The 12,403-nt window shown below is 66.0% G+C and overlaps 1 protein-coding gene across 7 annotated transcripts in view; it reads right to left on the reverse strand.

The window, feature by feature from the left end:
* Positions 1–334: 334 nt before the first annotated feature.
* Positions 335–12,403, reverse strand: part of SH3BP2 (SH3 domain binding protein 2) — a 40,965-nt gene continuing 28,896 nt past the window's right edge. For 5 of the 7 annotated variants that reach the window (XM_029235114.1, XM_029235116.1, XM_029235111.1 and 2 more), the window contains exons 2-13: positions 11,073–11,212; positions 9,820–9,922; positions 8,295–8,412; positions 7,869–7,939; positions 6,912–7,000; positions 6,583–6,651; positions 4,171–4,810; positions 2,664–2,787; positions 2,446–2,501; positions 1,907–1,988; positions 1,177–1,236; positions 335–821 (exon numbers count right to left, since the gene is read on the reverse strand). In XM_029235114.1, the coding sequence (XP_029090947.1) occupies positions 684–821; positions 1,177–1,236; positions 1,907–1,988; positions 2,446–2,501; positions 2,664–2,787; positions 4,171–4,810; positions 6,583–6,651; positions 6,912–7,000; positions 7,869–7,939; positions 8,295–8,412; positions 9,820–9,922; positions 11,073–11,208 (1,686 nt within the window). In that variant the 5' untranslated portion in view covers positions 11,209–11,212 and the 3' untranslated portion in view covers positions 335–683. Of the gene's footprint in view, positions 822–1,176; positions 1,237–1,906; positions 1,989–2,445; positions 2,502–2,663; positions 2,788–4,170; positions 4,811–6,582; positions 6,652–6,911; positions 7,001–7,868; positions 7,940–8,294; positions 8,413–9,819; positions 9,923–11,072; positions 11,213–12,239 lie in introns of all 7 variants that reach the window. The other 2 variants (XM_029235110.1, XM_029235112.1) reach the window with 2 other exon arrangements.

The raw sequence follows: 12,403 nt of genomic DNA on the forward strand, positions 1-12,403 counted from the left end.
AACCCGGCGTTCTGGATACAGGCTCTGGGCCCAGACTGTCCAATTTTTTGGGTCCTGTTCTGTTACCAGCTGTGGACCCAAGGGTAAGTCATTTAGCGCCCTGTGGCCTAGAAAACAAGACCACCTCCTAGAGGTCCCGTGAGCTGACCTGCTACAGTCAACACTTGGAGGCTGGTGTGGGTACTCAGTAAGGCTGGCCGTGCCCCCTTCCCAGTGCAGCCCTGGCCACCGGGGCAAAGGTCATCTGTGCTTTATTGTGCGGCACCGGCCCCTCACGGAGCCTGTGTTGTAGCGTTCCTGGGGGTCCAGCCCCTGCCCAACCGCAAATACCTCAGCCCTACCCAGCTCCCAGCCCAGTGCCAGGGGGGCGTGCTGGGGGTACCAGAATTTCTGTAAATCAAGTCCAGACTGGGCTCAGTCCTAGGCTCCTGGGAGGTGGGCAGGGTGAGACAGGAGAGCCCCACACAATTCCCTGGAGCCCAGGGCCTGGCCAAGCCCCGGGGGACCCAGCCTGCTGGGCGGGGCCTGGCCTGGCAATCTCTGTGAGGCATCCACTGGGGAGGCCCCGGGTCAGAGCACGGCGCTGGCTCCCGCGTGTTCTCCCGTGCAGGCCGGTCTCCTTCTGCGGGGCCCAGGGCTGTGGCCCTGTGGCCGTCTCTGCCCAGCAGCGGGCAGCACAGGCGTCACCTGGGCCTGGCGTAACCGTAGGGGTGCCGCAGCAGCAGGCTCTGGTGGCCAGGCAGCACGTGAGTGTGGTAATGCTCCACCAGGCTGCCCACGCTCACAAACAGGACCTCGCCCTCCAGGTAGAACTTCGCCTCCTGGGTGGGGAGTGGGGCAGGGTCAGAGGGGCCAGCCAGCCGGCCCTCCCTGTAAGACGGGGCGGTCGGCAGTAACACTCTGCCCAGGGGACGCAGGCCAGGTCTGTAAGTAAGCCTAGGGCCGAGGGCTGATCACCCCATCTCCTCTAGGGTCAGTGGAGGACAGAGAAGCCAGGAGAGGGGGGGAGGTGGGGCCACGGAGAGAGGCGACGGTGGAGGAGGGGTGTTTGGGAGTGCTGGCCTCAGACCACCCACTACCTATGCTCTCCCAGGGAGATTCTGCCCTGACCCCAGCCGAGCCCCGGACCAGGTCTCCCCTCCCGCCCAGGGCCCTCGGGTAGGCCAGCCTGCTCACCTTCTCAAAGATGCGGTAGTTCCTCACTTTGCTGGAGGTTTCGTCCCACACGACCAGAACCTGCAGGGAGAGGAGCGGGCAGAGGACGGCTCACTCCCCTCAGGAAAGACACAGACTCGGGGTGCGGGGGCAGCAACGTCGAGGCTGGGTCCCTGGGAGAGGGTCCCCCTGCCCATGGACAGCAGGGTCAGGATGGGCGGCCCCTTGCCCCGGGACTCCTGCCCTCAGAGAGTCTGCTAAGACGTGACTGACAGTAGCAGGTGCCTGGTCCACACTAGGACCATCTCCGACACTCAAGGGGAAACAGGCTTAAGTGAGGTCACACGAGTTACCCTTGGAGGGGCCCAGGCAGAGCCAGCAGACCTCCTAATGTTCCCACGGCCCCAGGCAGCCTCCCCTTCAAAGAGCAGGAAGGGGAACCCCCTACCCCGTCAGAGCCCCGGGCCCCCCAACCCTTCCTGTGCCTCACGCCCGTGCTGGGGAGTGGGCACCACTGCAGACGGTGCTGAGTTCCTGAGAATGGATGGGGAGAAGGGGCTGTAGACCTCAAGGATGAAACCCGGTTGAGAAGCCAAGTAAGAGGCTGCGCGGGGAAATGAGCTACGAACTGTAGAGCTCTGTGCTCGCCTGTCAGCCCGGGTATGTAGAGAGCGGCAGACCCCACCACGCAGCCATCTTGGGGGCCTTTGCACAGCAGGGTGGCGGCTGAGCATCCTCCCTGGGTGCCTACCTTCCCCGCCTTGGTGGAGGAGTTCCGGATGCAGTAGAGGCCGTCCAGGGGCTCTCCCCGGGGGCTCGTGGCTTTGAACAGCCTACAAGAACACAGCCGTGTGAACAGGTGAGCCCCCCCTCAGATGGCTCTCTCAAGGACCCTCCAGCCCCCACCACCACGTGGCTTTCTGTCGTCCCAGATTCTGCAGCTCAGGTTCCGAGAGCACTGGGGACCATGAGGGCCGGCCGCACAGAGCCCAGGGCGAGGCCAGAGCAGGGGCTGAGCTGGCAGGAGTCGTTCTTTCGCCGGGTTTCTCATGGCACTCAGCTGTGTTCTCGTGCCAGTAACTGCCCAGCACCAAGGCTGGAGAGGGGGACCAAAGAGCAGGAAGACCAGAGGGCGTGCGTTCGTGAGTGTGTGTGCGTAGGTATGTGTGTGTGTAGGTGTGTGTGTGTGTGTGTGTAGGGGTGTGTGTGTGTGTAGGTGGGGGGGGGGGCGGCAGAGAACCTCAGGTCTGCCAAGACAAGGCCTTGGAGAAAGAAGGGCTTCACACTGACCTTTCCACTTCGCAAGATTCCGTGGTGTTGATGAAAACTGAGCTGGGCAGTGGCACCTGGAGGGAGGCCGGCATGGTCAGCGTCAAGGCCCGGGTGGGGCTCTCCCCGCTGGCTGCCAGCCTGTGCCGGGAGCTGGGGCTGCGCACCGTGTCCCGCGCCCCCAGCTCCCCCGTGGCCGCCCATCCCGTCGGACATCTGGGCGCCCCACCCGGCCTTGCCTTCTCGTAGTCCTCATCAGAGTCCTCCCCACCAGCGTCCGCCTGCGGCGTGTCAGCCTGTGCGGGTTTCCGGGGTTTTTCAAAGGAGAAGCTCCTGAAGCTCTGCCCGTCGGGGGGTGATCTCCTGGACGGGAAGCAAACGGAGGAAGGCCGTGTCGTTGCCAGACGTGGGACAGGCCCCCTCTGCTCCCCCCAGACGCTGCTCCCCGTGCCTCCAAGTGACCACACCAAGCCTGGGGACCCATGAGGTCTGGCGCCTGCGGCCCTGGTGGCTGTCAAAGGCTCAGGACCACAGAGCTCTGGGGGGCTCCACGCTGACCGCCCTGGGGTGGCAGCAGTCGCCTGAAGCCTGGCCGCCTGAGCCGGCGTCACCGGCAAGGGGGGTCCTGGGCTCCAGACGCTGTGGGCAAAGGGCCCAGTGCTGCCACGGACCAGCTCTGTGACCTCAGCCACGTTGCACTCCTCCCAGAGCCACGGGACGGATATGAATGGGTCGAGCCAAAGGGACACGCCCCTCACTGTGGCCACATGGTCCGAGCCTCCAGGGCTTCAGGGAGAGTTAAAGGAGGCCACCCTGGGATGGGCTGCCAGGCTGTGGGTGAGGCTGTGCTGTGGACGATCAGCTCTGCCACACGCAGCCCCGTGGCACTCAGGTCCAGACCCAGAGCACGAACACATGAGCCAGCCTACAACTCTGTGGCCCCTCACAAAACAGAACCATGAGTGTGCCAAGGGGTCCTCCCAGGCGCTCCCGCACGGGTGGCAGTGCTAACAGAGCCCTAGGGAGAAGGGTGCCGTGGTCAAGAGTACTCAGGAGGAACCGTACTAGTGTGCCCACTCAGGCTCCCCGCTGGGGCTCCCGGAGCCTTCCCTGCTGAGGGCCCTGCGGGCTGTGGGTGTGAGGACACACCAGTCTCCCGGCACTGCCCAGCAATAAAGCTGAAAGTGTTTCGAGCAGGCCTCGAGGTGAGTCACACACACGTTCCACATTCCACTGGGAACTGGCAGGTTCCCAGTCGGGAAGGGCACAAAGGCAGCCTCGGTGGCGTCAGAGCCAGGGTGGCATCTGGAGCCCCAGACAGGGCCGGGAAGGGCACTTCTGGCTCAGGAGGGCTCAGTCCCACACCTCCCCACAGCAACCGTCCCTGGGCAGGCTGGCAGCGCCCGGAGGGCCCTCACTGCACGGCAGCGGCTCTGGGAGGCTGGGGTGCGCAGAGCCCCGCCTCGCCCACTGCTCCCCAAGGCAGCCACGGGCTCCAGGCTCACCACCCACAGGACTGGACCTCAAGGGCCAGGCGGGACACCCCTGGGAACCCCCGCGTCAGGTGTAAGGGAGGCCGTTCAGCCTAGGCAGCCCAGGGCCATCAAGGCGCCTTCCTCCCCCCACCCAGGCCAGGGCCGCCTGGCGCCCGTCACGGGCTGTGTGCCAGAGGCAGGGAGGCTGGGTCACCGGTGGGAAGACAGGCTGGGGAGGGGTCCCGGTGGCACCAGTGCAGCACAGACTCACTGGAGGTGGGGGAGGGGCGGCTTTTCTGGCCTGGGCAGGATCGCGGGCCGGGCTGTGGCCTCGGGCGTGGGCAGCTTTAGTGCAGGAGGCCGGGGGGCCACGGCGGGCACGAAGAGTCCGGGCTTGGCTGCCTCCCTCGGGGGGGCCACTTCAGCCACCTTCAAGAACTTGGGCTTGCTGGCCGGCACGGGAGGGGGCTCAGGTGTGGGTGGCCCCCGAGGGGACAGGTGGAAGGACTTGAGCTTGTCACAGTTCCTGGAGGTGGTAGCGGCTGCGCCGGCAGAGCTGGCGCCGTGGCCAGGGACCCGGGGCTCTGGGCCGGAGCTGGCGTCCTCGCGGAAGTAAGGTGGCTTCCGGCTGGGCACGGCGGGCAGGCTGCCTGGTGGGGGTTCACTCACCCTCCGGGAGGGGGTGGGCACCCTGGGGCTGGGCTCGAGCCACCTCGGGCCCAGCAGCTCCCTCCTGGAGTCCTCGGGGGCCAGGCCGGCATCGGGGAGGCTGCGCTTAGGGGGTGCAGGTGGCAGCAGAGGGCCTGGACCCTTGGAGGAAAAGGAGTGGGCCTGGGGCACATCAGAGAAGACGGGCTTCCTGGGCGTGGGCACCGGAGGTGGGGGATAGGCCGGTGGGTGGATCAGGGCATCTGCAGAGCGAGGAGACCCATCTGGTGAGCGAGGGTCCCCTGCTAGAGGCCAGAGCAGCAGCACCTCTGCCGGCAAGGGCCGGCCAGGGCCAAGCAGGCGTGCAACCCCTCAGCGCCCAGCCCCCCAGCCCGGCCACGCGGCCTACAGCCCCGATGCCCAGCACTCCCGATGCAGCCTTCCTTCTGGGACGCTGGCCCACCCCAGGCCACCCGGCCCTCCCGATCTGTCCCCCATACGGCAGCCTGTGCAAACTTCCTGAAGCCCAGGTGTCACATCAGGAGCCTTCAGCTTCCGGGGAAGCGGGTCGGGGCGAGAAGAACGAAGGGGCAAGGAAGCCTCCCAGGACCGGGCCTCAGCTGGGGTGGCTGGGAGTCCCACTAACAGAGGTGAGGAGGAAAGGCGGGAGCAGGCTGGGGGAAGCTGGGGGTTGGGTTTGCTCCTAACAAGTTGACAGTGCCACGAGACACCTAAGGGACATCGAGTGGACTCCAGGGGCCCAGGCCCAGTTCAGAGGAGGGGCCCCAGCTGGAAATGTCAGGAGTCAACAGCCTGTCGAGGACACTGGCTGTGGCCCAGGAGCGACAGGAGAGGAGCGGGCCAGGCCTGAGCCCCAGGGTCGTGCGCGTGGGCACCCCGGGAAGCACAGGGCTGGGCGGGAGGGGACCTGGAGCACGAGGTGTCTGGGGCTGGCGAGGCAGGTGGGGGCAGGGAGGGGGCCCCGGGCCAAGTGCCACCCTCGGGCACTGGGGTGGGAACCCTGACGAGAGGCGTTCTGGGTGAGGAGCTGGGAATGCGCAAGCAGGTGTGCAGGGGCACTGGCCCCCTGGAGGTCCAAGGTGGGGATGAGGGTGAGGCCTCCGTGGGCTCTCTCCAGCCAGGGGTGGGGCAGACGGAGGCAGGGCTTCACCAGGGCTGTGGTCACAGGCCCAAGAGATGAGAGCCTGAAGCGGGCGAGCGAGGATGCAAAGACCAGAGAACGGACGAGGGTCTGATGTGGGCTCGGTGCTGGCCTGCAGGTCCTGGTGGGCTGAAGGCCCGTGGGAGCTGGGGCCCCAGAGGGAGGGAGCCAGTAGGAGGGAAGAGGGCTGGCACCTGCACTCGAGGGAGGCACAGCTAAGAGGAGGCCACGAGGAGTTGAGGGGGGCAGAAGACAAGGTGGCTGGAGAGAAGGCCAAGGAACAGGAAGTCCCCAACCATGATGAAATCAACAAGAACAAGAGGAGCTGGGGGAGGAGAGCTGGGGGTGGAAGGAACAGTGAGTGATGCGACAGACGCAGGACAGAGGCGTGGCCCTCCCCCACCCGTCCCTGTGCTTCCCTGGGATGCCTGGTACAAGCCTGTCCCCTTGCCTGGCCGAGTGCTCTGGGGAGTGGGGGCAGGGTGGGGCAGTTGAGTGACCATCTGGCCACAGGTGCTCACAGCGAGCTATCCTCCTTCCCTGTTCTCAGCCCCCAGGGCCAGCCCTGGCTCAGCGTCCTATGTGTGGGGCTCCCCCTCACCTACCTCTGCACCGCCCCTCCCCCATCCCAGGCAAACTGGAGGAGGTCAGAGGAGCAGGTGAGCAGAGCCAGCCTCTTCTTTTCTGTTCCTCCCAATATTTGGGTTGAAGGAGGAAAACTGAGGCCCAAGGTGGAGACGGTCAGGCCTCAGGCCACCCGGAGCCATACCCAGGCTGAGAGCCCCAGCCCAGGGTGGGGGAGCCTCTGCTCCAGGCCCCAGCCCCTGTTCTCTACTCCCAGCGCTCCCCAGGCCCACCGGGTGCCCCACCCACCCTCGGGCTTCCCGGACTCGGGGCAGTCGGGTTCCATGTAAGAGTCGTCCTCATCGTCGTGCTCGTAGTCTGTGGGGCAGATGGAGGGTCGGACTCAGGGCCACCCAGGCCAGCTGCACCCAGGCCGGGGTGGCCGGGCAGGGCTCTCAGGACCTTGCTCCCTCAGGGGGGCCCAGGGCCAGGATGAGGTGGGCAGGATGGGAACCCAAGACCCAGGCTGCCTGGGGAAGCCGAACGGACGGAGCAGGGAGGCAAGCCAGCTACGTCTCCCTCCGGGGCAGCAGCCAGGCGTGGAGAGACGGCGGGCAGAGGATGGGGACGCGCCTCACCTTCATTGTCAGTGGGGTACGGAGAGAGGCTGATGTCCACGGGCCGCTCGATGGCACCGTAGAAGCTGTCTGTGTCCGAGCTGGAGTCGCTGAGCGCAGGGCGGGCAGGGCAGTGAGTACCGGGCAGGGGGTCTCCGGCACTCACAGTCTCGGACACGCAGACAGACATACACACATACAGACAAGGATGCAGCCACACGCACGTGGACACTCAGACACACGGATGCAGACACACACACAGATAAACACGAAAACACACACGGAGACGTGCGGACACAGAAAGATCTAGACACACGTCTACACACAAAACAAGGGCAGACAAGGGGACTGGAAGCTGTGGTGTCTCCCTCCTCAGCCCCACCGTGGTTCTCGCCACAAGTACACCCCGACCGCCCAGACGGTGCCAGGCCTCAAGGCTGGGCCCACGTCCCCACCTGCTCCTGCCCTGGGGGCTCAGGCAGGGGCCTGCGGGACCGCCTAGGTGTGCCCAGCCCTACCTGGGCCTCCCTATTCTCATGTCTGAAAGGCCCGGATGGATGCAGCTCCCGCCCAGAGAGCCCTCGCTGCTTGTTGAGCCACCTTCGCTGTGCGGTCATCAACGCCCAGACAGCCTGGGCCACTGCCCCGGGCACTCAGTCTGCTCTCACTCCCTAGTGAGGGGCGCTGGGAACCCGAAGGCCTGAGCTGCTAGAAACGCCGGGCTTCCTGGGTGCGCAAGTAAAAGCACGTGTAATCCCCAAACAGGAACTACCAACGGGGTGCACGCATACACATGCTTACACACTCGGGTGCACACACACAGGTGCACACCCCGCACACACGTGGCCCAGCTGGCACCTTCAGAAAAGCCTTCAAGGAGGGGATTCTGGGCCAAGCCCCCAGGGGTCAGGAGGCAGGCACACGTGTCAAGTCCAGGGCCCTAGTGACACCCGCCCACCATCACACCCCCAGGCCCACCTGGCATCCAGAGGCAGCTCCTTCTTCTCATGGAAGTGGCCAATCTCCCTGCGCAGCAAGGCCATCCAGCTCTGCGGGTCAGTCAGGCCCTCAGCGGGCATGATGGGGCCCAGGGGAGGAACCTACCCTCATCCCTCCTCCCCTGCCCGCACTGGCTGGTCTGTGTCGACCACCAAGGTTGGGGAAGACGACCCTGGCTGGCCCTTCTGGGGCCGCGGCCCCCCTTCAGCCCACCCAGGGTTCCTCCTGAGACAGCGTGCTCTGAGTGTGAGGGGGCTGGCGCCAGGCCCTGGGCGTGAGGACTGGAGACCGGGGGGCGGCACCCACCCAGCTGCCCATGCCCTAGCCATGGCCCCTCCGGGCCTGGACGGGGGCCCTGACAGTTCCCCGTCCCCACAAGGCAGGTCCAACCCGGCCCCCCATCACCTTGCGCTCGTCCTCAGAGGAGGCAGAGAAGAACCACGTGCGGTGCTTCTTGCTGATGTGGACGATCTTGAAGGGGAAGACGTTGCTGGATGTCGTCTCCTCAGCTGCCCGCATCACCCTGAGGGCAGTGCCAGTGGTCACCATGCGGCCCATGCCCGCAGGGACGGCCCAAGCACAGCCCCGCCCCTGGACAGGTCTTGGCACCCAGCACCACGCCCCGAGGGACATGGGAAGATCTGGACGGTTGGCCCATCGATGCTGCTGGCTGAAGGCCTGGATGCGTCAGGCAGAAGGAAGCGTGTGGGCAAGGGTGGGCAGTGAGCGGAGGGCACAGGGGTCCAGGAGGGCTTCCAGGGAGCAGCACGTGCAGGGCTCTGAGATGAGGACATGCCACCCTCGCTGCCCACCAATGCTACTTTACTTGGATGCCTCGGGCTCCGCCTGGTCCCTGGCCTACCTCCTGGGGACCCTCATGGGGCTCGTGTCACCCTCAGCCCTGCCCCTGCTGCCAGGTGGCTGGCCTGAGAACATTTCAGGGAAGTGAATCACTGCGGCCGCTCCTGCAGCCAGGACATGGAGTTTGCGTAGAGATCACAAACTCTACCATGGGGGGCGCTGTCAGGCTGGGCGCCTGGGGCAGGTATGTCCCTCCGGCCCATCAGACGGCCTGGACCATCCCCTGCTGCAAGGCTGCACTCCCACCAGGCCAGGGGTGGTTGTGTTTGGGGAAAGGAAATGTCCCTCCCCAGGGGACCCCAGAGTCTGACCCACCAGTGCCCGCTGGCAGCCACAGGGCCCTGGAGCCTCCCCCGGCCTCCACCTGGCGGATGGGCACTGGGCTGGGTGCTTGGGGCAAGTTTCCCTACAGAGCTTGCGGCTAGCATGTGAGTGCAGGCCTAGAGTCACCCCCCCCAAGGGCGCCAGTCCTGCCACTGACACCACGGGACCCTCAGGTTCTCAGAGGCAGGAAGGGCTGGGCCCTCCCGGGGTGGGCAGGGGCACAGACTAATGCCATTGGGTGCAGGGCCTGGGTGGTGTGACACCAAGACCTAGAGTCAGGAATCACACTTGACCCCCACGTGCAGGCGAGGCCGTGGGTGGGCCCACACGTGCCAACATGCCCCATCCCCCGGGGAGGGGGAGGCCCAGTGCCCATGAGTCAGAGAGCTCCTTGAGGGCAGGCTCCTGGCCAAATGATAGACTGGCAGCCCGCAGCAGGGAACTGGCCCCAGCCTGGGAGGCCCCGGGAGCCAGGGGGCCTGGGGCAGGGCCTGGGCTCTTGGCCAAAAGGAGGCGGAGATGGTTGAGGGGGAAAAGGTGGGGAGGAAGGAGGGACGCAGAAGTCACTAGGCTGCGACCGAACGGGGACCCTGTAGAGCAGGCTGTTGCAACCCTCGAGGCTGATAAAGCGGCAGGAAGCCCCAGCCTCGGGTGTGAACCATCTCAGGAAAGCCTGGACTCGCCTTGGGTGGCAACCGGGGGCAAACCCACTGGCCGTGGGGCTGGGGGTCAGTGGGGCACTTACCGGTTGTAGCCACTCAGCGAGAAGGCGCCCTGCGGGGAGGCGGACGTGCTGCTCTTGAAGTAGTAGATGCAGCGCTTGTGGATGATGACGAAGCGCAGGGGCCCTGCGGAGCGGGGCGAGGGCAGGGGCTGAGCCTCTGGGCAGGCCCCACTCCAGGGACCACGCCTGGAGGCCCTGGGCGACTCCAGGCCAGGCCTCCTGCCCCCTCCCCAGGAGTCTACCATGGGGTCAAATGCTGACAGATGGATGGGCATGCTGGTCCCTCCAGGGCAGGCGAGATTCAGGGGGTTGTGTGGCGCTACCGCAGGCCCTAGGGACAAGGGACTAAAGTGGCTCAAGGAAGGGCAGAGCCAGGGCCAGAGGCCCAGGGAAGCCACAGAGCCGCCTTGCTGGGTGGAGCGAGGCTGGGGGCAAAGATGCCCAGAGATCTTGCCAACAGGAGCCACTGCTGTGGAGCCAGTTATGGTGAGAACCCCTGGGGCTACTGCCCCGTCCCGAGCAGCCCCTCCCAGGCCTGGAGGCGGCTCATTTACAGCCCCTCCTTGGAGGCTCCTGTTCAAAGAGGAGGGCAGACCAATCGGAGCCCACAGAGAAACCAAACCAGTCAGCCTGGGACACCTCAACCAGGCAGCACAGGGCCAGGGAGTCCCTGGCAAAGGGCACAGCTTGAGCAAAGGCACGGGACGCTCATGGCTGGTCAGAGGGGTGGGCAAGGCCCTGATGCTCTTGGGCTTCAGCATCTCCCAGGCCTGGGGGCTCTCTCCCTCTCCCAGCCTGCTGTCCTAGGCACCAGAGCCCCGGTCTCATGAAGCTCTGGAGGTCCAGCACCCAGATGGCTGTTGGCCTGGTACGTGGGTTCATTGCAGACAGAGTGACTGCCTGACTCACTGAACACCCACCTGATAAGGTGAGGGCACCACCCAGGGGCCAGACCTACCAGGCCAACGAGGGCTCCCGCCCCTGGCCACAGGCTGAAGCTCCCTTGTCCAGCTGGTCACCACTGTGCACCAAATGCCCTCCTATCTCCACCCGCTGCACCACTCCAGACCCTTCCACAGTCCTGGGGGCTGGGGAGGCCAACCTCAGGGCCCCGAGGGGGTGCCGGCAGGGAGAGAAGGGAAACTCTGGAGGGCCCACCAGGTAAGAAAGGAAGAAGAGGCTCAGAAAGGAAGGGTGCTTGGCCAAGGAGGTCCAGTGGGGCTCAGCCCTGTCCCCACGTCCCCATTGTGCTCCCCACCACTCAGGGGACTCACACTTGAGCAGCTGCAGCTGGGTGCCGCCCTTCTTGTGCAGGTAGCCAGCCTTGGCCACACCCCCAGGCATGGTCAGCAAGTTCTGAGCACCAATGGCCTTCATGGGGATGGGCCAGTGCATCTCCTCGGCCGCCATGAAGCTACAATAAAAAGGGAAGGGGACATGTCTCAGCCAGGGTTGGGGGCCGCACCCTCGCCAAACAATCGTTTGGTGGGTTGGCTGGGATCCACAGTGTCCCAGTCAGCCTGGGGCATCGTTCGGGCAGGGGCCACCCAGTGCACGGTCTCCAGGGGCAGGCTGCCTGCCTCAGGGCTAACCCAGGCCCGCAGGGCCCTACATTCCAGGCCCGGCTGTAAGGCCCCGCTGCTCAACAGCCTCTTACTCATGTTCCAGCTGCTCTCCCAGAAACCTGGCAGGTTCTTTCAGTTTCACACTTCCGGCCTCTGCCTGGAATGACTGCCCCCCCTCCTCACACAGAGAACTCCTACTCGCCCTTCAAGATCCAGATTCAGACTCCCCTCTTTTTTTTTTTTTTTTTTCAGACTCCCCTCTTCTGTGACGCACCTCAATGCCCAGTCACATTCGGGGCCTCCCGCACCGCACCCCTGGTCCCTCTGAACAGCACCCACCCACCCCGCACTGTTTTATCCAGTGCCTGCCCCCACCCCACCCGGGGCATGGTCCGTCCGGGGGCCCCAGTGGAGTTGGAGGAGCAGTTCGGGTCAGACACAGAGGCCCAGCCTTGCTGGAACTCCTGCCCCATCCCCAAACACACACACACAAAAAAAAACCCACTCCGCTTTCAGCAAACCGGCAGGCTCCAACAGATGTTTACCGCCTCCCGCCTCCCCGCACGCCTGCTCCTCGGCCCCTGCCCAGGTCGCTCGGGCTGCCCGCTCCAGCTCCACCTAAGCACAAAGCCACCCCTCTGGCCTGCGCCCCAACCAACAGTGGAGCCTCCGACAAAGCGCGCCACCCCCGCGCCCGCCCGGCGGCCCGCACCGGACAGAACCCCGCGGGCGTAGGGAGGAGGGGGCCCCGCGCCCGCCCGCCCCGGGTGGTGCTGGCAGACGGACAGGCCCCCGCCCCGTCCGAAGCCCCCAGACCCGCCGGAGCCGGCCCCCGCCCGCCTTTGTTCCCGCCGGAAGCGCCGGCTCGGTCCTCACAGCGTCCACGCGATGGGCACGGCCGGCTTCGAGGGGTCGGCCCGCGCCCGCCTCCCCTGCGCGCACTGACAGGGCATCGGGCCGCGCGCCCGGGCCGCCGCCTCGCCCGCGGCGCCCTCCTCCCGCCGGCCCCTGGCCCGCGGCCGCAGCCCCTCGCCCGCCAT

This window comes from Monodon monoceros, unplaced genomic scaffold, assembly GCF_005190385.1.
Source record: "Monodon monoceros isolate NGI ecotype Baffin Bay Population unplaced genomic scaffold, NGI_Narwhal_1 Super_Scaffold_20, whole genome shotgun sequence".
NCBI lineage: Eukaryota > Metazoa > Chordata > Mammalia > Artiodactyla > Monodontidae > Monodon > Monodon monoceros.